Source organism: Podarcis filfolensis, assembly GCF_964270895.1.
Source record: "Podarcis filfolensis genome assembly, chromosome: 12".
Lineage (NCBI taxonomy): Eukaryota > Metazoa > Chordata > Lepidosauria > Squamata > Lacertidae > Podarcis > Podarcis filfolensis.
Genome location: NC_139614.1, coordinates 12,232,006 through 12,258,686, shown reverse-complemented (window position 1 = coordinate 12,258,686; position 26,681 = coordinate 12,232,006). Strand labels below are relative to the sequence as shown.

General features: G+C 44.5%; 1 protein-coding gene and 1 long non-coding RNA gene across 11 annotated transcripts in view; one reads left to right on the top strand and one right to left on the bottom strand.

Moving 5' to 3' along the window:
* The window catches only part of TMEM108 (transmembrane protein 108), a 184,573-nt gene that overhangs the window by 157,360 nt on the left and 532 nt on the right, over nt 1-26,681 (top strand). For 3 of the 5 annotated variants that reach the window (XM_083578128.1, XM_083578131.1, XM_083578130.1), the window contains 2 exons: nt 12,988-14,085; nt 25,005-25,159. In XM_083578128.1, coding sequence (XP_083434254.1) covers nt 12,988-14,085; nt 25,005-25,159 — 1,253 coding nt within the window. Of the gene's footprint in view, nt 1-6,471; nt 6,843-12,987; nt 14,086-25,004; nt 25,160-26,681 lie in introns of those variants that run through there. The other 2 variants (XM_083578129.1, XM_083578132.1) reach the window with 2 other exon arrangements.
* LOC310745580 overlaps nt 15,933-26,681 on the bottom strand; it is a 35,686-nt gene continuing 24,937 nt past the window's right edge. For 3 of the 6 annotated variants that reach the window (XR_014540171.1, XR_014540172.1, XR_014540176.1), the window contains 2 exons: nt 19,295-19,446; nt 16,037-17,759 (listed from right to left, as the gene is read on the bottom strand). This is a non-coding gene — a long non-coding RNA (uncharacterized lncRNA). Of the gene's footprint in view, nt 17,760-19,294; nt 19,447-21,775; nt 21,895-26,681 lie in introns of all 6 variants that reach the window. The other 3 variants (XR_014540174.1, XR_014540175.1, XR_014540173.1) reach the window with 2 other exon arrangements.

The window sequence follows — 26,681 nt, the reverse complement described above, 5'->3', positions numbered from 1 at the left end:
TTCTTACCAATAAAACATAATTTATCTGGCTGCCTGACATGGTCATGATCTCTTAAGTTTGCATAGAGGGATTCTTTCGAGCTAGATTATGTGGTATTATTGTTAATATCAGTAGTATTAGTTGTAGTAGTAGTATTTCCCTACTATTTCCCTGCATGTGACGCTGTGGTCTAAACCACTGAACATCTTGGGCTTGCTAATTGGAAGGTCAGTGGTTTGATTCCATGCGATGGGATGAGCTCCCGTTGCTCTGTCCCAGCTTCTGCCAACCTAGCAGTTCAGAAGTACACCAGTGCAAGTTGATAAATAGGTATTGCTGTGGCAGGAAGGTAAATGGTGTTTCCGTATGCTCTGGCTTCCGTCACGGTGTCGCATTGCACCAGAAGCGGTTTAGTCATGCTGGCCACATGACCCGGAAAGCTGTCTGTGGGCAAACACCAATTCCCTCGGCCTGAAAGTGAGATGAGTGCCGCAACCCCATAGTCACCTTTAACTGGACTTAACCATCCAGAGGTCATTACCTTTACCTTAATAGTATTTATTAAATTTGTATACCACTCTCTGTCTGAAGATCACAGGGCAGTTCACAACATAAAACATTATAGAAACAAATGCATTCTTCAACACTGAAAATTTAAGTTTAATTGTTAGTCTATTTTTTGTTTTATGACTTATAGTTAAGAAGATTGTTTGTGTATCCTACATATTCATTTTGTAAGCCAGATTGATTTGTTACTGCTCTGCAGCATTTCTCCATAATACAATGGTCCCTGAGATGGCAGTAAAATAGTTGGGTGGAATCCAGTGAGCACCTTTGCACTCAGGGAAGAGCTTCTGATTTCTCAGAAGGACCCAGCAATGAAAGAAAAGGGGAGGCAATTTGGGGGTAAGTGTCATAGCTCAAGTGTCAGAGCACTTGTCTTGCTTACTTGTCCCAGGTTCAACTTCAGGTAGGAAGATGTCCCCTGCCTGAAATCACTGCTAGTCAGTGTAGACAATACTGGGTTAGATGGAGCAATAGTCTAATTCAATAGAAGACATCTTCCTGTGTTCTCTCCCCTTGTAGCATCTACCCCCTTCCCCTGAAAATCAGCTCCAGAGAATGGTTGGATCCTCCAGAATAGGGTGGGAGGGGATGTGCAGGACAGGTTAGGTGGAAGAAGGAATGGGCAAAAAAGCATTTCCTCTCCTCTTCCATTAGCAGATGCTATAAATGAATCAATAGCCCTTCCGTTAGTGCAGAGGCGCCAACTGGAATCCATCCATTTTTTTTTTAAAGTTTAATAAAAAAAAGAGCATCTAGAAAATAAAAATCTCCACAGATTTCAGCTCAAGTTAAGCAAATGTATATATCACCTACTGAAATCTGTTAGAATTAAAAGTGCTTAAGTTTGACTGGATCGTGCCCTTAGCATCTCCTAGCTAATGAATATTCACACAAGGCACTCTGGTATCTAAAGGAAATGTGCCGTGGTAGTGAAGGACAGTTAAACGAATTACAAAAAGAGAATTCATTTCTCACTGGAAACATAAACCACCAGTCAAACCGAATATATTGCCAAATAAATCACAGCTTGGTTGCATATTGAATCAAGAATTTTTAGTTTATCAGCCACATGGAATCAGCAGAGCAGATATTGTGGAGGTACTTCAGATGCTATTTCAGTATTCTCAGCCCTCAACTACCAAATCTAATTAATCAAGTAATGGATCATAAAGGTTCTCTATTAAAATGCCAAGCGCTTTAGCCCTCATTAGCAGAAGCAGTTCCAGTGTTCTCTCTGAGGCTGCTCTATGTAAAAGCACACAATTTACTGCATCAGCTTAGGCAATCCGTTATTCTAGTTCAGTATCTGTCTTCAGAGGAAGGCAAAAATCTATCTGTTCCTTTACCACTTGTGTTGTCCTCTTTATCAAGTGGGAGAGGAATAACTTATGATACCTGTAGTGGTCATCTGACCTTCAGAAGAATGAGGTGTGATCGCCCCTGTATTAGTAACACCTGCAGTGACACATACTATTAGGAGGCCAAATTCTCAAGTCCCTTTTCAAATGCTGCTGTAGCATGTTGCCTTTGTGATTTCTCCCCTCTGTGAATGCTGCTCCAGTGAATTTCTTCCTTTAGTTGAAAGTCTTCAGGAGATATAAAATCACTGAGGCCCAGACAATGAGTAGGCTCCTGTAGAAGTTCTGCAATTTTACCTTGGTGTTCATGTGTCCCTTGTGACAAAGGACAGTCCTCTTTTTGAGGGGCTCTCCAATCCAAATCTGGTTTAAAGAGAAAGACTCATACGATGGGGCCCAGAATTTGCCCATCTGTGGTTAGCACCTAGACAACAGACTGAGTGGGTGCACACAGGTTTTTTGTGGTCTCACAAGAGGCTGGGCAGGCTAGAAGGAAAACCAACCAGCAAGCAAACATCCTAATCTGGAGGGGGGAAACTTTCCCCTAAAAGGTCAAATTTCCTTGGGGAGACATTGGAAGACTGTGTGTGTGTGTGTGTACGTACACGCACACATGGGACCCTTCTAGACTGGAGATTTTTGCAAGTGTCTTGTCTCTACACCTTGTCACCAGGCCCTGGAACTGACGTTTCCCACCCCAGATTCACACATTTCAGATGCATGTAAACAGTCATATTTAGATGTCCGAAATGGGTTAAAGATAAGGCAACCGAACCCACTTTTACTTTCTCTTTGATTCTTTCCTACCCTCATACTGCCACTACTTTCGACATTCTGAGTCAGCCTTTGTGACATAAAACAAAACCCTTCACCCAATAGGGTCCTGTGCAAGCTGTACTTCATGCTGGGGAGCCATTATGCCATTGCCACGATTCCTCCGAAATGCCTTAGAGCGTTAACTGTGATGCGCTCAACAGCCAAAGGCCACACTGTCAGGTAAATAGCAAATCTAAGTGGTGGTAGAAGAAAAAACAGCTGCACATCTATTCTATCTCCCTTGGCAACAGCATCCTGACAACCGAAATGCTGCCATGTAATGGCTAAAAAGGAGAATGGGTTTTACAGAGTAGAAAACTAGAAAGGGCAGGTGTTATTTGAACAAAGAAGAGGTAGGGATGATTCACTCAGAGAGGAATGGGGGAGAAGTCCAATGCGGTTCATATTTAAAGGTGAATCTACCTAGTGTGCACATTCCAAAAGAGTATGTGAACCAAAGCACAAGATTTACACCACTGAATTTTGCAATGCAGCTCTTGAGATACGTGTGCAAAACTGGATATATTAGTGAAAATAACATCAAAAATGTGTATATTGGGAGAAATTCACGTTAAAATACTGTTGAATTATCATGAAGATTTTTTAAAAATGCAAACTGATGCGGAAATGTGGAGAACTGAACTTTAGACTGGAAAATGAGAACCTCAGAGAAACTGGAAATGACATACCCATTTCCCCCCTATTCACACACAAACATGCATCACTCAGATGCCCTTTCACCCTGTGCATGTGCATATTTCCATCAAATGTGGATATTTTTGCCTCTGAATAGCCGCATTGCAGCTATGACTAGCCTTGCTCAGTTTGGAATATTCTTACAGAATCGTCATAAAACTTGGCATTAATAAAGTACTTGTGTATTCAGAGCACTTCACACGTGTGTCTGTTTTCCTAACTTGGTGCCCTCCAGATGTTTTGGACTGCAGTTCCCATCAGCAGCCAGCTTGACCAGTGGCCAGGGATTATAGTTCAAAGCATCTGGAAGACACCAGGTTGGAGGAGAATGATCTATGTAATCCTCCTAGCAGTGCTATAAGGTAGGCAAGATTCATTATCCGCCAAACACAGGAGAGGCCTGAGGCTAAAAGGCAGTGGCTTGTCTGTGGCCAGCCAGTGGATTCCTAGTACAGGGGTGGAGAACTACAGCTCCCATATCCCTGGGACTATACAAGAACTACATCTCCCATCATCCCAGGTCATTAGCTGTGCTAGTTGGGGCTGGTGGGAGTTGGAGTCCAACAATATTTAGATGGCCAGAGGCCACTATCTGTCCTAGTGGAAGTGAGAGTTGAATTGGAGAATTAAAATCCACACCAACTCTTTCTACACCAGGCTTGTACCTTTATAGGTTGTGTCTCAGGTGTCCATCATACATGTATATAGAAAATTACACCATAGACAAGGTCGTCAAGACATTGCTTTTCTCCGTTTACTTCACTGTCCTTTTCCCTTAGCCCCATTGCAACCAGATGACTTAATTTTCTAATGATGTAGGAGGGGGGAAATGGTTCTTGAGTCATTAAGGCGAATGAGAAATGACTGGGGCACTTGTTCCAGCCAAATAATTGGCCAGAGCTTTCTCAGTAGGAAGTTTCACAACTTCTCTCATTTGACAGTGTTTTCTTAGGTTTCCGGGCTTCTCTTGCCTACACCTCCTTCCCCAGTTTGGAAGAAGGAGGGTGTATGCTGCTCTTATTTTAACAAAACGTGCGGGGGGGGGGGCAGAATACTCAGCTTCCACTGATATAGGCAGCCTACCTTGGCCCTGATCCATTACAAATACATCACAGTGTTAAGACCATTGCATTACATCCATTACATTTCTACCTTAATCCCATTGATCTCTATAGGATTAAACCTGTGATGATTACAGATTTAAAACCACAGAAATCAATGGGATTAAGGCTGTAATCCACTGTGCATTTACCTGTGAATAAGACCTGTTGAATGCAATGCAGTTTACTTCTGAGTAGACATACGAAGGATTACTGCAGGTGTCAGCAACCTAAGGCCCATGGGCCGGAAGCAGCCCACTGAGGCTGTATAACCGGCCCCCGAGCTGCCCCCAAACCGAACCGCCCACTTGGTGAGTCCCCGCGTGCTGCACTAAACTGGCACAGCGTGACACGGGGACTCTTCCACGGCTCTGGAAATTGCTTCTGCGCATGTCCAGATGCCGGTAATCGCGTCTGCTCATGTCTGTGGTGCCGGAAATTGCTTCTGTGCAGGCATGATTTTCAGCATCTGGGCATGCGCAGGCGCAATTTCCAGGATTTTGGTCCGACCCACGGAGGATGTCCGTGGGAGTGATCTGGCCCATGCCTGATAAGCCTTGCTGACCCCTGGATTATACTGTATATGCGCCTGACTCGGCCAATCCTATATATGTCTCCTTGGGAGGTTAGTAGCTAAAGGAATGCAACCTGAAGCTACTTTTTTCGGTTTCCCCACACTCCTTGGTCTCTAATTAGTCTGTACGCAACTGGGTAATTAACAGATTCAACTTCTAATTCCTCAAGTATCGATCTAACAGCATGAAAATTTCAAAGCTATACAAAACATGAGATACCTTCAGAGAATCAAAATTGCATATTGAAATATTCTTTCTTGCCCAGTGCACATGATCAGTTCAGAAGAGTGGGTGCCCACTTAGTAGTTCCACTGCCCACAGAAGTTTGAGGGGTTGCCCCAGGAGAAGGCGTTCTTTGTGTCAACCCCCATGTTACGGAATTCCCTCCCCAGAGGTATGTTTGGTGCCTTCACTATTGAGTTTCCATTGTATGCTGAAGGTGCACTTCTTTACCTGGCCTTCGACACTTGAGAAATAGTTTTTTAGAACTTGCCCTATTCTTGTGACTGTAATTTGCTTTCTACCGTTTTAATATTGTATGTTTAATTTACTGGAACCTATCCTCAGACCACATGGTGAAGGGTGGTTAAAAATTGAATTCATCTTCATCATCTCTTCATACACTAAAGATCTGGTTTATTTTTACTGAAGAAATAACACAGAAGGAGAATGAGAGGGGTAACTTATGTTGATCAGATGGTTATATAATTTAAAATACCAAGTTATATATTTAAAAATACCAAGGAGCTCCAGGAACATACATGGCCAGTGATCAAGGATGGGACCTAAAGGCTAACAACATCTAGACAACCACTGGTTCCCCATCCCTGACCTCCACCAGTGTTCTTCAAACCTTGAGTCTCCAGATGTTGTTGGACTGCAATTCCTGTCATCCTAGTAGCTTATCTAATGGTCAAGGATGACAGGAATTGTAGTCTAACAGCATTGAGAACCCAAGGTTGGAGATAACTGGACTGACTACACCATCAGTGAGAACAATAATCTCTAGGATATAGGTTGATTCCACACAATCCTCAAAGCAGAATGTTGGAACATTCTTCACTATGAAGGAAATACTGTTCAGGATTGGAACCAGAGAGAGAAAGATCATGTCAGAAGGCAATTCAGAGTTTCATTTCACTTTTTTTAAAAAAACAACCACCCAGATTTCAAATATCTAAAGAGAACAGATATAGAAAACAATCTCTCAGTGTGTAAAATCCAGCTTCGTGTGTAGCCAAATTACATGTCAGAGTATGAGCAGTATTCCACCTTAAAATAGGAAATTAGTCCAAGCCATCAGGATGTGCCACTGAGAGGCTAATGCTTCCTTCCCAGCAAACCAGAGCAGTCGGGGGATCTTTTGTGTAGCAGCATCTGAGTCTGGCACTGCAAGTGTGTATGTCGGAGTGGAAAAAACCCAAGCTGGAATACAAAGCAGCTCAGCAGGGGAGCAAATAAGGCTCAGTAACTAATAAGCCTTCCTTGCCTTTTGCAAAAGTATTGCACAAAGGAGCAGGCACTAAGCCTCGCATTCCTGCAAGACACGCCTGCATACTGTGTGCCTGTCGTCTTTGCTCCCAAGCCATCCCAGCATTAGCAGCAAAACTCTCCTCCGGCGAAGTAGTGGCTGAGCAGGCACAAGCCACGTCCTTTATTTATTTTTTAATTACTAAAATATGAAGCTTCCTAGCCTACATGATGTGAGTAGGTGAGAATGTCTGCTGACAAGTCCAAATGATATTTTCAGGTGAGTAATTTTATTACCTAGCGCAATCTGATCAGTCTCATCTCACTTTTCCCCTATTTGACCTCCTCCGTTCAGTAATTACAAGGCGATTTAATTCCCCGTGATCATTTTCTGAAGGGTCAGCTATCCAGTTGTCTGAATGTTTTTCTCAATAGGCGTTTCTGAACCCTCTGTTATTTCCACAGAATCTTGCTTTCTTTCAGCTTACCGTGAGAATGAATGGGGAGACTGCCTGCCTGCCTCTTCATGTTAATGTTCTGTTTGTAATCTCTATTGTTCCTATTGCTTGACAGTCTGAGAGGGAACTGAATTTCTTGGTTTATGAACTGACTCGCCTTAAAGCTTGGCTAAAAATTCACCTTCTTAGCAACAGGGCTGATGACTCCTCTAATGGGTTTAATTGTTGAAAGAGCTGGACACTCGGTTGCTTTGTCAAGAGAGTGCTGTGCTTGAGCTGAATAGTGCTTGTTTCCTATGATGAGCTGTATATATTTTGGAAATATTTTGATTTCCCATACTTTTGAGAAAGCAAGATTTTGTTCATGCTGTAGGGTGAATGGCTTTCTTTTGTCCTCCCCCCCCAGCTAGCCCCCTCTCAGTTTACCTGTTACTATGAGATGGGCTTTATCAGATTTGATCAGCCCAATCCTATGTATGTTTACTCAGAAACAAAGTAGTTTATTCCCAGGTTGCAGCCATTTGAATCAACGGTGATTATTTTAAGTACTAACCCTGTGTGTGTTTGTAATTGTTTTATGGAATTGGCATTGCTTATGTTGTGAACTGCCCTGAGGAGCATAAGATATAAATGAAGATCATGGCTATCGCATTCCTAGATTGACACCTATGAAATATTAACTGGGATACGCCCATTCTTGGTCCCATGGACAAATAACAAAAAAGTGCCCTAACCCGGGTCTAGGCAGGGCACTGGGAGGACAAATAACTTTTCTTCTTAGTATGTCATTAGCTGAGAAATACACATTGGTGCTTTATGTCAGGGAACTCCTATCTGAAGGTTGGCCAACCTGGGGCCCTCCAGATCTTCTTGTTGGGCTGCAACTCCCATCAGACCCATCCAGTGTGTCCAGAGATCAGGAATGATGGGGACTGTTGTCCAACAAGCTCTGAAGGGCCCCAGGTTGTCCATTAGGTTGTTGAAATAGTCCCAAGTGAAAATCTCCAGAATTACATCAGGGGTATTTAGGGGAACCCACTGATTTTGAAAGGTTTTGTCTGCTTAGGTAATTTTCACGTATGGTTCATTTCAGACAAACGATGCCCCATATCAACGTCAGGCGGCAAAGCTGCATTCCATGCACTGTATCACCTCAGAAGCAAACATGTAGATTGGTCCCAAAACCAAACAATGGGATTGTTTGTTCACGAGGGCTAGAAGGCCACCTCATTCTGATCTCTTGCAAATGGCACTGAAGGAAAATGTCTAAAATTCCACTCAGTGCACTCCTGGCACAATCCTGTCTATGTCTACCCAGAAGTAAATCCTGTTAGGTTCAATGGGGCTTACTTCAAGGTGAGACAGCATTTAGGCAACGTTGGGGAACCTCAGGCCCAGAGGATAAATGGGACTCTTCTCCTGAGTTACACCCCCTCTTCGCAGGCCACACTCAACAGAGCTACTTCACACCCTCCATGAGTGTTTTTGGCCTCGCTGGAATGTGTCCTTGAATTTAGATGATGCCTCTTGCCTGCCTGGATGGATGGTGGAGAGCAGGATCTGAGCGCATGCAAAGCCAGTCTACAGTACAAAGACAAAAATTTTATTTGCTCCAGGCAGGTAGCTTTTCTTCCCTAATTGAATGCCACGGGTGAGGTATGTGAGCACAAAAAAGATCTGCTCTTGACTTCCCAGAGCAACGATGCTTTTGAAGCCCCACTGATCAAGGAGGCTGTGTTTATCCTGTCATCGTCATGTCTGAGATCAGAGGATGAGACTGAGGTGGGTGGGGGTTGAAGAGACTCTTGGCTTTGGAATGCAAGGCTGAACTCTTTGTGCGTAATTGTTCACTGTGGAAAAATGCCTGCACAAGCAGTAAATGTTTCCAATGGGTTTTTGACAATTCGGACTTGGTCCAAAGTCATAGGACTTGTTGGGAAGTGCCCAAGTACTTTGATATACAACTGAAACAAAAGCAGAAAAAAGCCCTCTACTTGACAAGTCAACCTGATGCTATGAACTTTCATAACCTCCCATATAAACTCATGCTGCTGCCTGGCTGGGGAGTGTTAATAAACTTGTGAGGACTTTTTGTTAGTGGCTGCACACAGCCAGCATCAGTCTAAATCAACCAGCCTTAAGGAGCACTATAAAATGATCATTGGACTGGTCCTATCATTTGGCAAGAGAGTGCCGGCTCTCAGACAGACAGTTTTTACTGTCAAGAAATTTAATGTGTTGTGGTAGTATCTTTACTGCAAAGGAGGTAGTTTTTTCCTGCTTCAAGTACCAAAATATAGCCAGCCTTAGGTACTATGTACCTTAATTGGGAGGAGGATGTTATCTACTGCTGTCTTAGGCACCAAAAATATTTTGGGCCAGCCATGGTAGAAATGTTTATTTGCCCCATTCCTGCATAAATCGGGGTGTGTGTGTGTGTTAAAAATTAAACATAAAAGGGGGATGCAGGTAATTGTCCCCCTTCCCTACTTGACTTTGCAATGGTCCATTATTCAGTTGGAGGGGGTGGGGAAGGTTTTCTTTCCCTCACACATGCCTTTGGGTGTTAAAAGCACAGCCCTGGGTGCTTCATCCATAAAACTGAGAAGAACCTTGGCTGCAATATTCAGTCTAGCAAGGCCCTAAAATCAGGGCGTGGGTGGGGCAAGGGGGCTGTGGCCACGGGCATGCAATTTTGAGGGGGCACAAACAAGGTGCCCCCACAAAGGTTTGGCTTTTGCGGGGATCCCCATCCCACCCAGGAATGTCCTGGCAGGGCTCACCCCAAGTTCCCCATCCTTCCCTGCCTGCTGCTGAGTGGTGTCTCTGGGCCCTGGAGCCCAGCCTGGCCTTCCCACCGCATCCCTGGCCCCCTTGCTGAATGGCTGCCTGGCCAGCGCTTGCTCACTTGACATGCTCCCCAGACAGTGAGCGGACTAGGATGAAGGTGGGGAAGGGGCGACTCCCAGCCCTGCCCTCCTCTCCACAGGTTTCACCTGCCAAGGGCCACATTGGCTAGCTAACCCCCCGCAAGTGGCATAATGTGGCCCCACTTGGCTTTATAGGGGGCGCTCTGGCAGCGTCAGCATCAAGGACTGAGCTGGCGCAGGGGTTCCATTCACCCTCCGTGCCCTGGTCGTCGGCAAACCACGCTATGCTGCTGCCAAAATACACTTTTTAGTTTATAAGAAGAAATATTTTAAACTAGAGACTCTCAAATCCCATCAACCTCTGCCTGCATGGCCAAGAATCAGGAACGCTGGGTGTTTTACTCCAACAACATTGAAGTCAGATTGCCCACACCTGTTCTAAGGAAATGAGCTTGCATTGACTCCCCTTCTGTGACAGTGAACTCTTCTTTGATTATGGTTGGTGACACAGGAGATCGGGAATAGCATTGCTAAGGAGCAGTAGCAAAATTTGCTCCAGTACCAAGCAAATGGTGAGGAGCTTTCATGTAGGCCCAGTAATGGGGTTTGGCAGATGAAGCTTTGGATTCTGGAAGTATGGGCAGAACCATGGAAGACAAAGCTGGAAAATCCACCCCCACCCCCCGCTTTGTCCCCCTGAGTTGGAAAAGGTTCATGGCAGAGTGCAGTTCCCAACATTGTTGGCAGAAATTTGGGGGTTTTGTTAATGCCACAGTATTAGAACAAATGAAGGCTGCACACACACTATACCTTTAAAGTGCATGTGAAGCACATTTTCCCCTCAAAGAATTCTGGGCCCTATAGTTTACCTCTCCCAGAGTTACAATTTCCAGCAACCCTCAACAAATTACAGTGCTCAGAACTCTTTGAGGGAAACCGTGTGTTTTGAATGTACTTTAAAGGCATAGCATGTACACAGTTTTAGGGAAATGGTTCGTTGTACTTCTAAGTAAATAAACATCAATGCATTGATGTGGGAAATACAGATGTCCTCCTGGTCCTTCCATTGTCTGGAAGGTGTGATATCTTGAATATAAGAGTAAACAACCCATTGAGATAAGTAATCAAACAATGCTTCTCAGATTCTGTTCTTAATTTCCCTGTGCTTATTCATAATATACAAGGGATGAATATTCTCTGAAGCACAAGTTTGAAGCTTCTGTGAGATCAGGTTGGACAGCTGCCCCCCTTAAGCCCTCATAACTGTGGAGGAGCTGCTGTGTTGTATTAAACCAGTGATCTGAAGAGAAATGTGTCCTAAAATGACCTTGAGACAGAATGCCAAATTGCTCCACAGATGCTGTCTAGAAGCATCCAGTGTCCTCAGTGGCGGTCAGATACTTACTGCATTATTGGGGGTCACAAAGTAAATGTTTGCCTAAGATTTTGAGGGTACCTGTTCTTCCTCTGAAGTCTCAGAGTTAGCATTAAATGGAGACACAATTTTGGTAGGTGTGGACCTGTGCTACAGAGCTCAGAAAGATTTCTGCTGGAGAAAGTTCAGCAGCTATGTTTTGCTTTCATGCTCAGATGATAACTGATTGCCACACTGTGACGGAATTTTCCCTCTAGCTTGACCGTATGGTTCATTCTCCTTTTGCTTTCTACTGTCATGCATGACACATCTCATTTACTTGAGCCATCTGGATGCGCTTTAACTAAAGGTATTCCTTGTCCTACATTTACCTCTGGCTTCTCTTCTCCATATGTTATATGGCATTATCTGGAACCAGGAGTAGGGTGGCTACTTGCATATCACACACACATACACAAGAGGGAAATGCATCCCTTTTAAAAAAGAGGAGAAACTGGAACACATTTGCATAAAAAGTGCACATGCTAAATGCTAGGCATAGATGGAAATTTAAAACAATTACTGTAATTTAAATAGAATTGCAATACATCTCATTCTGGTTGAGCAGGCAGGAAGACTCAAACCAGGTGGCGTGTGTAGCTTACTCAATCTGCTATCTAGGTGTTGGCAAGTGAATCCCAGGCTCCTCTCTTTGTATGGTTCTGTATCTTTAAACTGGACTTGTAAACAGGGGCAGTCCTGGCCGATTTCTACATTCGTTCTACTTCGTTCTACAGACAGTGTTCTGGGCACCATAAATGTATTTTGATATACAACAAGCTGACCTCTTTCTAGGTAGAGCAATGCCAATATAACAGTGGTGCCTTCTAACCGTTTCACAGTTATAAATTGTGTGTGCTCAAACATAGCCCTGCTTCAAAATAAATAAAAAAAAGAGAGGTATCATGATAAAGTGTAGACTATCTCCGTTCCTTACAACCTGCTAGTGTTGTGCTGTATTGCCTTATGAGTGAAAGGGTGGGTTTGAATTGTCAGGTGCCCAGTATAATTGCTATAGGCCCAGATCCAACCTGCTGGCCATCCTGGCTCTGGTCAACAGAAATTAGCCTTTTGAGATTTGCAAGGTTGTGTGTTTTCTGCACAGTGTGGTGAGTAACTGTTGTAAAGTACTTTGAGTGTTAGACTTGGCCTAATAAGATCTGGGTTCAAATACCTGCTCACATGAAACTCACCAGGTGGCCTTGCCTCCCCACTCTGTGTCTGTCTGTGTCTCTCTCTCCGCAAAACCTACCTTTTGTGAGGATGAAGCAGGATACCCTCACATGCTCTGTCCTAACCTGTGTAGTTGAAGACTGGGCCATAATTGTTTAAAATAAATGAAACTTTACACACTTACACACACACACACACACACACACACACACAGAGAGAGAGAGAGAGAGAGAGAGAGAGAGAGAATAAGGGTAAGAAATGGCATTTCTGCACTGCCATTAATACTTTATACATGTAGAATTTTTTTAATCAAAGCTGAAATTCTCTGGGTTTCATATTCTGTACTGGAATATATGTTTGGCAAGCATACAACCTTGTGTACAAATGACCCAGCTGCAATGCAGGGAGTGAGCTTCTGTTGCCGTCACCTCAGTCCCAAACCTGCCATTCTGATTTTATGCCAGCTTGCTATGCTTTGGGTTTTCTTCACTGCAATCTCTCTCCTTGCAGGCGTTCTACTGATTTTGGCACTGACAGAAGAACTCGTGTTTGCAGTTCAGGCACCGTTTCCCAGCTTGGCATCATCTTGGGGCCTCCTGACAGACAATAGCAATATCTCAGCTATGGGGATGACTCCTGGACACAAAGGCCGTCACACCACCAAACTCTTGCCCACAGCATCCCTTGCAAACTTTCATCCCGCTAGCTCAGTGGAGACTTACACTCCTTCTATTGGCCAGAAGGAATCAACCAGCAGCCATCCCATTGGCAACAAAGAACCATATCACTTAAACAACCAGAGTGCTTTGTTTTCCGGAAAGACTCTCCCCCAAGTGAATGTCTCTCAGGTTGTCAACGGCAATTCCACAGAATTTACAGAGCCTTATCGAAAGACGGGACAGCACTCTCCCCCGACCGTGAGGAACTGGTCTCCAGATCATCCCTTTCAGTCTCAGTCCACAGCCCACAGTCGTAGTAATGGCACCATGCTGGTAACCACAACAGACTCACTTGCATCTTTCCACAGTGATACCTTGGGAGGCCTTAACACGACAGGGAAGGGGAGCTCATCCGAACTGGTTACGCAGGAAACAGGTCTCACCACCCCAGCAAATGCCCCATCAGCTGCTCCTGAAATGGTGACAGTGCCTTCTAAACCCCAGCGGTATGGCATATGGGATATTCTGGGCAAAAATGACTCTTGGGTACCCTCGAGCCAAACTACAAACCAGGGACCTTTTTTTGCCAGCCCTGGGACTGCAACAGTAGCAGCATTTGGTCCCTCTGGTCAAACGGGCATTGATGCTGATGTTTCTTCCTCGCATACAACAAGGAACCCAAATGAAACATCTACTGCACTGAATCCCTCTGGGCGTGCCAACTTGCCAAGTGCAGAGCCCTCCACGTGGATGCCGAGTTCCACTTCAACAGCAACAGGAAACTTCCTAAACAGATTGGTACCCGCTGGGACCCGGAAGCCTGGTATGCCAGGGAACATTTCTCACGCCTCAGAGGGAAACAAGCCCCAGCACAGGGCAACCATTTGTCTCAGCAAAGTGGATATAGCATGGATCATTTTGGCCATCAGTGTGCCCATATCCTCATGCTGTAAGTTGACTTCTTTTTTTGTCATACTTTCTGTGGTAGATGTTTGTGATACATTAGCTATACATAACACAAGGATGGAGTAACGGAAGAGCCTTGAATCTTCAGGTGCTTGAAAGCTGGATGCTAGGAATTGGATAGTAGCTTTTTTTCCAAAAGCAAGGCATTTCTACATAATTGGGCTTGTTGGTAAACCGTACCTTATACAGCTGACTGGTACTCTTATGAGAAGAATAGTGCCTGTGTGTTTTGCCTCCTATCTCAGGTTCTACAAATGCTAGAAAGGTACTCTTTTAGAATGAAAACTGGTGATCTGGGACTTACAAGTCTAGCGCTCCCAATGACCTATATCACATATAGCATTAAGAAGGGAAAGAGCACTGGCTGGATTACTTTTCCCAGTTGGTCATGCAAACACTGTTGGGTCTAATTAATTTTTCTCTTCTACTTGATGAATATTACTTCATGGGAGTTAATTATAGCTAGTACTAGTCCATCAGGGGAGATTAAGGGATTTGGTTGTGGAGATACTTGAAGCACTGCAATTTCAGTTCTCCCACACCAAGCTGAATAGCAGGCTGTGGAATTCCCTATAAATGGCTGCTGGGATTTTAGTATCAATTGTCATTACCTCCCAAATCATAACATCATGGAGTGTGATCCGGGCTGGAGATGGAACATGTAGTGATGTCTGGCCTTGCAGATACAATTAGTTTGTATCTTCTGCAAGACTGAGAGGTTGCCAGGATGGACTGAAACAGTGATCTACCTCTTCTGCGGCATAGCTTCATAACAGGGATGGAAACATAGATAAGTGGCAGAGCACAGTAAGCTCTACCTGTTTGTCTCATTCTGTGTAGCTGATGAGGCAGCCACATCCTGCTCACTTTATGTGAGAGGAAATCCTAGTGGCAGAAAATTCTTAAGAGGTGGTAGTAGTCTAGACAAATATGTGCCATGCTTAGTTCACTTTTGGATCAAGAGGCAACCATGTCAGATCACAAAACAGTCTTAATATAATGCCAACAGCTGAATGGTCCAGAAGTATTAACTCAAAAATTTAAAAGTCAACAATTCTCTTTGCACGAGCCTAAGCTGCTCTTTGGCTTCTGGCCCATTCATAGTCCTTGAAGGGTTTGGGTAGCGCTTCAAATGCTTCCCAACCTCTCTTGTCCAGATAACAATGGGACAAAAGAATACGTCACGGACAGCAATGTTTTTTGTGTCAGTTCAACTTTTTTAAAAGCTCTTTTCTGTCTCCAGCCTGTAAATGGCTTTTTGGGCCAGATGTTGCTGTATTAACATATTTCTCAAGTCAGCAGCTGGACTGTTCTATTTGACTTTGTTTCCCTGAACAGTTCGTTCTCTCCCGAGCTACACCCTTCCTGTCCAATTGTAATTCAGGGGATGGAACGCTTCGCAAGGCAGGTGCCATGCATGGTGCCGCATCAGGATAATAAGATAATGACAATAATCATAGTATAATCTTTCCTTGGCTCTGCTAACTCTGCAGGCTGCTTCCCCATCATCTCCGAAGTTGAAAGGCATGCATTACATACCAGATGTGGTACAAATGCCCACCCCGACAAGTCACTTTTCTTGTCATGGTAATGTGAAATAAATTACTTGCTCCCCCTGATGGACAGACCAGTTGCAGCTCCCTTGTACATGATCCCAAGGCAGAATGCTTTGGTTTTCCTGAAAATATGTTCTTGCCAAAAGAGTGCAATTTCATATTCAGCATCGCAGCACAGCTGCAACTAGGCTCCAAGGCAGATCACCTGACAAATGGGTCATGTAAGTAGGGAGGTTGCTGCCACCTTCAGGACACAAGGCAAATAGAGTCAACCTTTTGTCTGACCAATTTGCAGGTTTATTGTTGCGCACATTTTTTATTTTTAAAGTCTACGTGGTAGCTACCAGTCAGCACGTTAATGGCACAGGAAGCAAAACATGACACAGTAAACTTCAGTTTATTTGACTGGCAGGCAGTACATCAAATACAGTACAGTACAGGATTATTGTGACAACCACAATGAAAAATAGACATATAGGTGCACAAGTGGTACACAGCTGTGCGACTGTGCAGTTAAGGGATTCTTAGACCCTGAACTTAATTATCGGAAGAAGGGCATTTAGATATCAATGTGTTAGTACTTTGTGTACTTCAAACTGATAAGACAGCCCTGCTGTATCTGGGGACTTTCTTGCTCATTCTGCTGTGCAGGGCCCTCGACTGATTCAGTGTTACATCCTCATGTTTATATCCCACCTCTCTTCCAGGGAGCTTCTTCCTCTTTCCATTTTTCCTTGACTATAACCCTATGGGGTAACAGTGTGCCTAAGACAATCCAGTGCAAGCGTTCCACCTTGCACAACATCACACCCTGTGGCATGTGGGCACGCCCAGGGTGGGCTGACATCACTCGTACACGCCTCACGGCTAGCATGCCCCACAACATGTGCACATGGCCACCAGGGAATTATGAAAGGGCCCAACCACCCCCTTGAAAATTTTGGTTTCCCCTCCCGGCCCCCACTAGTTGGTGTGCCTGATTCACAGCTAAGCAAAGGTTTGAACTCAGGTCTCTCAGGTCCAACACTCTCAGCACTACACCACACTGACTTGTCTCAAATTCCTGCCCTGGTGATGCCAGTGGTTGCGATTCAAATGGAGTCCCTCATTGTGTTGATATTTTAAGACTGCAAGATAAAATTTCCTAGGAAACATGCCTGCCCAGATATGGAAAGTCAACATTTTACTGACTGGTAGCCTTAGAATTTCCATAGCTTGGTTGGGTTTAGCATTTTGCTAGCTATCCAACTGGATCTCGCTCCTACAATAGTTTATCCAGGTGCCTCTGTTCATGTTCTGCTTCTTGTCCTGGTGCCTTTTTAAAAGCTCACACAATTGAGAATAATACCACATGGCCATTCTCTAATCAAATTAAAGGGTCGTGGCAGCCATATTTCCACTTGAAAAGAAATGTGGCTAATCTTCCCATCACAAGGAAGTGGTGGGGAGTGTGGGATTAACTGAACAGTGAAATTCTGTATCAGTGTCCTTTTGCCTGCGCAATTCTAGGCAAAGGGGAATAAAGTATATAGAAATCAGGAAGGTGGAGTTTTTTGCACAGTGTTCAGCATAAGTCCCCATATCCATAAATGTAACCAAATAATGGAGTTTCAGAAGAAGCATTTTCCAGGGTTAAAACAGCACAGGGGGAGGTACAAGCATCCACAGGAATTCTCTCTTTTCAGAGCAAAATCTACAGAGTCCCAGCCAAATCATGAGAGCAGCCAAATTGTGAGAGACCACATCACGCAAAGCACATGTTCAGCCCATTATTGTCTGCTCAGGCCAGTTGGTTTGGCCAGCCAGGGAATGAAGCAGTAGTTCCCAAAATCTGTGTGGTTTTGACCAATGCATTAGGAAGTACAGAGAAACCCTGGAAAATATGTCCTCTATTTAACTAGTACTTACTGTACATGCTCAGCAGAGAAGTGCTAAGTGGCATTCAGTTCTTAACCATAAAAATGCATTTTCATCTTGTCACAATTCCAGGGGGTCTTATGTCCTTCTTGCTGCCTTGAATCATTTGGGGAAGAGGGAGAATTTGTAACATGAAGTAGCAAAATCACTTTGAAAAACTTCTCCAAGCTCTTGGAATCCAGACCTTTTAAGGAAAAAAGAAAAGAAACCTATTGCTGCAATTAAAGGCTGATGTGATGAAAAAGAGGAGGATGGGAAAGCTTCAATTCATGACTGTGAATTAATTTAGCCATTACTGTTCATGTGAAATGGAGGCCAGCTTGGGGTGTGGAAGTATCAGTAGAATACCAAAGATGCATGTGGCGTGTTCCTTTGGATCCTGTTCTAGCTCATACAGTGGTACCTCTGGTTATGAACTTAATCCGTTCCAGAGGTCCATTTGTAACCCGAAACCGCTCGTAACATGAGGCGCGGTTTCGGTAATGGAGCCTCCCACTGCTGCCGGCACACAACTTCCGTTTGCATCCCAGGGCAAAGGTCACAACTGGGAGCATCTACTTCCAGGTTAGCGGAGCTCGTAACCCGCAGCGTTCACAAGGGGGATGGTACGTAACACAAGGTTCCACTGTATTTCACATCCTCTGAACACTTGAGCGCTCCTTCTGCTTTTATTAACTCAGTATATCAGCAATTGGTTACATTATGATTGGGTTTCGGATTCCTCACCACCACCACTGAAATTCAGGAGAAGCGTCTGGCCCTTCTTAACATCTGAAGGATGAGCCTTGCCACAGAGATAGGCTGCAGGTGAAGATCACCATTACAGTACAGCTTTAGTATGGTGTCTTTGCATGGATTGCCCTCTACACAACCCTGCACTTTCTCTATCCAACTCACTTTGCAAGCCTATTTATTCAGAGATAGATCCATTTTGCTCAGTGGGGCTTACTCCCTAGTAAGTTTGCTTAGGATTATAACTTAGACACATGGCCCTGTTTATCTCTCTCCCCCCCCCCCAGCAAGACATGTTTAACCTTATTTGACGCTCACACTCACTTAGCGCGCATTTGCACTTTGGCTCACAGGTCAGCAGTGCTCCTTTTAAGTGGCGTATGCAGTTTAGATGTGCTTTGACACTGCAGTGGAAGTCAGGCTGCCTCAAATTGAAGTGTATTGCCGCAGAACCTGGAAGCAGCTTTTACACTTATCTGATTCTCTGGACGCGGGTGGCGCTGTGGGTAAAACCTCAGTGCCTAGGACTTGCTGATCGTATGGTCGGCGGTTCGAATCCCCGCGGCGGGCTGAGCTCCCGTCGTTCGGTCCCAGCTCCTGCCCACCTAGCAGTTCGAAAGCACGCCTAAGTGCAAGTAGATAAATAGGTACCGCTTTATAGCGGGAAGGTAAACGGCGTTTCCGTGCGCTGCGCTGGTGCTGGCTCGCCAGAGCAGCTTCGTCACGCTGGCCACGTGACCCGGAAGTGTCTCCGGACAGCGCTGGCCCCCGGCCTCTTAAGTGAGATGGGCGCACAACCCTAGAGTCGGACACGACTGGCCCGTACGGGCAAGGGTACCTTTACCTTTTTAATTCTCCACACCACATTAGCACTTCCTATAGGAGAGGTCTGCAGCAGCTGCTTTCATATCAGCCAGCATGATCCATATCAACGGAGGAAGTGTAAGTCAGCTACCTTGACATTCTGCAGATTGCTGTGCAACTTACCTGGCTGTCCTAGAAACGCTGATGTAGGAAGACCCAGAGCCATCGAGCTAAGTGGATTCAGCTCTTCAGGAGTGAACCAATTCCTGGTGTCTCTCCAGTGATTTCTTGGGGACCACCAAGCCGAAGTCTTTCTCAGCCCTGCCACTTTAAATCTGTAATTGGAGAAGTCCAGAATTACATTCTTAGCCATGGTTCAAAGTATGTGGTCTGCCACTGAGCTGTGGTCTCTCCTGTGAAAGACTGGAGCCTATATTGGGAATTTCCATTAGTTTGAAACATCCAAGCCTGTAATATTATGCAGCTCTGTACCATTTACATTAAAATCACTTTCCATTTGGAAACCCTGTGTGGTAAATTACTGGTCATCTAACCCCAACTAACCAATATGCACCCCACACATGCAACTTTCATACTTTTAAGTTTGGGGTTCATGCTTACTGCCATTCCACTTGAGAATAAAAAACAAAGCAATCATTGTGGTTTAGATGCAACAAATCTGTCTTTCCAGCCCACCACTGGAGGCAAACTGGCAACATAATTTGACGAACATCAAACCTAACATTTTCCAAAGGTTTACGCAGAGATTTAGCTGCAAAATCTTCATCCACCGTAACACAAGCCCTGTAATTAAGTATCTAAGCCATTCAGAATGGTCTGTCTAGGTGAAAGTACTTTCAGATGCCCTTCCCCCCTTCAAACCCTCCACATCTGCCTAATATAAGGATTCTTTGAGGGCAGAAGGCACACAAATAATCTATACTAATAGTGGTCTGAATTCTCTGAGTGCTGTTGCTTAAGAACCGAAAACTGCACCATCTACAAAAGACAAGCTATGGCTGTGCACTATTGGCACACATAAGAGTTTGAAGGGACATGAGGGTCATTTAGTCCAACCCCGTGCAATGCACGGTATGTGACTTGAGCAGATGGGTGTGACTTAGCACAGTGGTTTATGAAGATGGGGCCTGACCTCCGGCCAGTCATTCTCTCTCTCGGTATAACCTGCCCCACATGATGACTGCTAGAATAACATGGGGAAGGGGAGACCCATGTAAGCTGCCTTGATCTCCTTGGAGCAAAGGCAAGATGTAGTTAAAAGGGCATTTCCTAAGAACCCTGGGCTGTCATTCCAAATATTGTTGATCCTGACTCAACAGCAACCGCATAAATAAGCCCTGAAAGAAGATCAATTCTAGGGGATGAATTCTTCTCTAAGTGGGCACTTACGTACCAAGTGCTTTTCATTGCCACCGTGGGACTTCTTGCCTACACATCTGTTTGTTTGCTTGGGGACTAAGATTTGTACAGTAGGAATTAAATGAATGGCACCGGATAAATGGAAGCAAAGAGCCCGTCTTAAGCTTTGTGGTAGGCGTATAATAGCCTGCAATTTTGAATGTGACAGGAGTAATAACTATATTTCTATTAATTCAACAAAGAGATTTGTAGCAGACACACACCTTTTCCTTTGAATAAAGCAGGAACTAAATCAACTGTTCTGATTAACAGCCTCCCCCCCCCCCCAGTGCTCCCTGTTACTTTAAACAGAACTCTGACCCCCTATGCACTGGTAAAACGTCCATATAATTTATATTGTGAGGTGGGAAACGTTCATTTGAATCCCTGATGAGCAGTGGGGTATAGTGGTTATTAGTCCCAGACTAAGACCTGGGAGCCCGGAATTCAAATCCCAACTCAGCTACAAAGTTCATGAGGTGGCCTTTGGCCAATTGTCACTTCTCAGCCTAGCCTACCTCAGAGGGTTGTTTGCGAGGATAAAATGGGTAGCTCCTTGTGAGAAAGGTGGGCTAAAAATGCTATGCATAGATACAAAGAAACCTCCTAGCACATGTAGTCCAGCATCCTGTTTTCACAGTGGCCAACTAAATGCCTATGGGAAGGTCACAAGCGGAACCTAGTGTGCAACAAGACTTATTTACAGTGGCTTTAGTTGTCAAACTATTCAAAGGGTCTTTGGCCTACCAGCATTTGCTTCCCCCCACCTCACCAGCCAATATTTTTCATATAATAATAATAATTAAAAAATAATAATTTTATTTATATCCCGCCGAACCCGGGCTCAGAGAGGCTAACAACAGTAAAATGATACAACATTATAAAATCATTTCATTATAAAATCATTTCATTATAAAATCATTTCATTATAAAATTTACAAATCTAAGATAAAAAGTATGGCTCTTGGGTAGTTCTTGAATTGTTTTCCTTGGACTAAGAAGCTCCTAGAGAGAAAGGAATGTGCCTTTTTCACAGGGTCTGTTTAGTCTGCCCATGTAACTAACAGCTTAGCTGTTGGATATTGCATCAAGAATAGATGTGTTTTATATTCTGTGGACCCGTCCCTAAAGCTGGTTTTTTTACCACATCTTTTCTTTGAAAGAGCAAGTCTGTGGTATAATGGTGAGAGCATTGGGCTAAGCCGAGCGGGGGGCGGGGGGGGCGGTACTTGGGTTCAACTTTACCTTCAGCCTTGAAGCTCACTGAGAAATTTTGGGCCAGTCACTGTCTCTGAGCCTAACCTACTTCACTGGGCTGTTGGGAAGGTAAAAGGAGGTGGGAAAATCATGAATGCTACTTTGAGCTTCTTGAAGGAAAGACAGAATATAAATGTAAATAAAAAGCTTTCATAATCACTATTTTAGATAATTGGTGTACAGAACAATGCAGAGTTATGGTTCAGAAGTTTCCCTGGAGTAAGCACTTCTGTTTGAAGGCTCTCCTCCCAGAATTCAACCCATTATTTCCCAGGCTAATAGAGACCCTGCAATTTGGCTGCATAAGTGGGAAACTAGAGTAACGTAGGGGTCACCAACTTGGCACCTGTGGGTGCTCATGCGCCCAGAGGCCATCACTGGCACCCACAGGGTCCAACTGAAATCAGGCTTGTAAAAAGCATTCTCTTGCAGCCATTAGACATAGGGTCACATTCACACCATACATTTAAAGCGCATGGCTTTCCCCGCAAAGAACCCTGGGGGCTGTAGTTTAAGGGCGAAAGGAATTGTAGCTCTTCGAGGGATAAACTGTAGCTCCCAGGATTCTTTGCAGGGAAACCCTGTGCTTTAAAGGTAAAGAGACCCCTGACCATTAGGTCCAGTCGTGGACGACTCTGGGATTGCAGCGCTCATCTCACTTTATTGACAGAGGGAGCCGGCGTACAGCTTCTGGGTCATGTGGCCAGCAGGACTAAGCTGCTTCTGGCGAACCAGAGCAGCGCACGGAAACGCCATTTACCTTCCCGCCACAACGGTACCTATTTATCTACTTGCACTTTGACGTGCTTTCGAACTGCTAGGTTGGCAGGAACAGGGACCGAGCAACGGGAGCTCACCCCATCACGGGGAATTGAACTGCCAACCTTCTGATTGGCAAGTCCTAGACTCTGTGGTTTAACCCACAGTGCCACCCGCGTCCCAACCCTGTGCTTTACATGGGCATTAATTTGACTTTAAATGTATGGTGTGGGTGTGACGTGGTGCCCACGACAGCTTCTCCTATTTGCATGTGTGCCTAGAGGCCCACTGATTGTTATAACCAGTAACAAAGGAGAAGCTCACAGTGGTGTTTAAACTTCACTAGATGCAGAAATGTCTTGCCAGTATCGCCCAACAGGAAACAAGCCTCGAGACTTTTAGCAGCAATAGCTGCTTCCTGTGCCCGTGCTAGTATGCTAGCGTTGATTTATTTATCAAATTTCTGCCCAAAGGAGCCCTGGGCAGCAAACATATCTATAATAAACAATACAATGAAAAATAAAATAAAAACCTATTTGAAACATTTAAAAGCTGTCAACACAACATCTAAAAACAGTGAAGCACAATCAAACATGCAACCGATTGTGTGTCTGACTTGGCCTGCCGAAACAGCAACATTATCACCAGGCGTTTCAAAGAATCCAATGATGGCACTTGCCTAGGGAGTTCCAAAGCACAGGTGCTGCCACACTAAAGGCATGACACCTGATGAACATCACAGGAAGACAGTAGGCAGGGCAGAGATTTAATATTGTGCAGCTAACATGCAGTTCCTACCCATATGATTTTCCACAGCTACGCAATGCAAAAGAGGATGACTAGCCTAGCGAAGTGATTATGACTGGCTTAGATGAAATTGCCCAGATTTTGAAGCTTTTTCAGTGGTAATAAGAAGATAAGGCATCCCTTGATCCAAATCAAAACAGATACGATTATGCCTGCACTCTCTCTCAGTATTTTGTGTTAAGGATGGAGCCTGCTGTGAGACCTGATTATAGTGGCCCTGCTGGTAATATTCACTCAAGGCTTAGCCTTGGCTGTGTGCTGTGTTATCCAGAGAATCGTAGATGCTTATGAAATTAGAATGGAACACGTGACCTCTGATACTACTAAGACTGAGAGCGGTATTTGGGCCAAGCATTACACAGCAGGTACATGAAGCAGCCCAACAGATTTCGAATGAAAAGCAGCTATGGAAAGGAATGGTGAGGAGGGAAGAGAGGCAGCTTAACCCCTTTCCTTCTGCCCATTCCCCACTTGCATCCCCCCTTCCCAGCTGCTTTTCCACCAGTGGGTGGGGAGAGTTACGTATTTTCTTCCCACAGCTGGAAAAACAGCTGCACTGAATTTCAAACAGAAAAATGGCTGGAGGAGAAAGGCTTTAAGTAATCTTTTCCCTCCTTCCACCATTAAAGTTGTAATATAAATTCTACATATTATACTGGTGTTTCTCAAACTTGGGTCCCCAGCTATTGTTGGACTAAAACACCCATCATCCCTAGCTAACATGACCAGTGATCAGGGATGATGGGAGCTGTAGTCCAACAACAGCTGGGGACCCAAGTTTGAAAAACACTATTACTCTGTTTTTGTGTGTATTTCCTGGAAATAAGCTGGAACAAGAGCAGTACACACTGGTCACTTTGAACTACAGGAACAGTGTCGAGCATTGTCAGCAGTTTGCTTCATTACAAACAACACACCTACAGACTTCAGTGCCTTGGATAAATACTCCACTGTATGTTTCCAAAGCCACTGGCAGGATTCAAAAGGCAGGAAGGGAACAAGCAATTGTGTGTTTTGGTCTGGCCCAACCAGTCCAGCATCCTCTTCTCCCAGTGGCCAACCAGCTGCCTATGGGAAGCCCAAAAGGAGGACCTGAGCACAACAGCAGTCTTCTCACCTGTGTACTCCGTAACTGGCATTCAGAAGCATACTGCCTCCAACAGGGGAAGTAGGACATAGCATTGTCTTCCATGAATCTGCCTCTTCTAAAGCCATCCAAGTTGGTGTCTAACTACCTGTTCTGGGATGGAATTCCACTAAGTGCTGCATGAAGAAGCACTTCATTTTTTTCTGTCCTGAATCAGAGAACTGTGCTTTTGTCCTTCCTGTGAGCTTCCCAAAGGCATCTAGTTGGGTCACTGTGAGAAGCAGGGTGTGGTGGCCTAGATTGCTCTGACTTCTTATATTCTTACATCTCTTTGATTCAGAACGTGAAAACATTAGGTGGTCTTGCATGGTGTTCTTAATTCATCAAATGTCACATCTTCCAGTGGTACATGAACCACAATGTGAACTTTTCATAGATCTGTGCATGCAACCCACAGACAGTGGGGGGGTAATCTATTACAATATACAGTCTATTACGCAAGCCACCCCCAACTAATTTCCCATTGTTGCACAAGCACACTCTCAAACATGTTTGTGTTCACAGCTGTCCTGCTCACCATCTGCTGCATGCGGAGAAAGAAGAAGACATCAAACCCAGAAACCAACCTGAGCTATTGGAACAATGCTATCACTATGGACTACTTCAACAGGCATGCTGTAGAATTACCCAGAGAGATACAGTCCCTTGAAACCTCAGAGGTAAGATCTGAACTCTGCTGGCAGTGAACCTCCCAGGTAGTTCATATCAACAAGCGGATTTTAGCCACTCTGCTTGGCTCTCACATAGCGCTGTGAACTCACAGGGCCCTAATGATAGGAGAGGTAACTGGGAGAACTTTCCCTTTTAAGCAGTCCTGAGACGCACATGGACCCCCTCTTTGCAAACATGCCTTCTTGGCTTCCTATTTCTGTTGATGCCCCTCCTGTTACCAGCATATAGACTCCTTCTGGACCAAGACAGGGTGGCCTTGTGTCCTACTTTACAGAGGAGAGTACTCGACTCAAAGAGCTGTCCAGTCCAGATCCTTTTAAGAGTAAAGAACAAATGGAGACCAGGGGCCTTGAAGTGACCCATCTGTAGCACTGGACAACAGTCTGAGCTGGTACACCTAGTCACATCTTTCTCACTATATTGAGAAGAATTGTATTTCTATTCAAATGATAGTAATTGCTTCTAAATTTGCATCTCACTCAGTCATTCATTCATTCAATTTGTACGCCACTTTTCCACAAGAAAAATATATATGCTCAGAGCGGCATGCTACAAAGAAACAGGTGTGCATCCCAAGCAAATGCCACAAAAAATTAAATAATGGCAGAGTAAAACAATGGCAAATATAATAGCATACCAGAAAAACACATTTCAATGCTACCCATATAATAGTATTACTTAAACAACACTCAGCATCCAATAGCAAAAACAAGGGAGTTCTCTGTCCCAATTCCGTTAGCCATCTCAGTTTACCCAGTTTCATTCTTATCTTCTCCACACTGTCCAAACCACCTTCTCTGTCAGATTTTCCCCACAGCCCCATCTCTCTTTATACAGGGATGGAGAACCCGTGGTCCTCAAGTTGTTGTTAGAGCACCACAGGTTCCCAATCCTTGGTCTATATATCTGTCCCCTCCCTCCTCTTTTCTTTTGGTTTCCAGTTTCTCCACACTTCCCTCAGGTTGTTTCTCAGTTGATAACCTGCTCGGTCTTTTTTTGTTTGTTTCAGCCACTATCCTGCCATTAAGCTTTCCTGCCTCCTTCCCACCAGGCTTCCCTACCCAGCCCCTGCTATCCCAATCTCTGTGTGAGGGTTTCCACACTTTCTTCCTAGAAGCTGGGCTATTTATGAACAATGTGCTGTTGAGAGATTTTTCAGCTGCTAGAATGTTCACGAAAAGGACATGACATGAAAGTCAGCAGTCACAGTTGATTCCATCACCTAGCATGGACGATCCACCTAACCAACTGTACAATTCCACATTTTTCAAATGAACAAAGCTGGAATGGGGAACCTGTAGCACACCAGATCTTTTCTGTACTACAACTCCCATCATCCCTGACCTTTGGCCAAGTTCCATGGGCTAATGTAAGCTGGAGAACTGCAACATCTGGAAAGTCACAGACCTCCAATTCTTAGTATAAAGGAACCACCTTTCTCTAAGGGGATACTGACATTTCTGTCTCACCCTACTGCTTTTAGCTCAGACCAGTGAATCCTAAGTATTA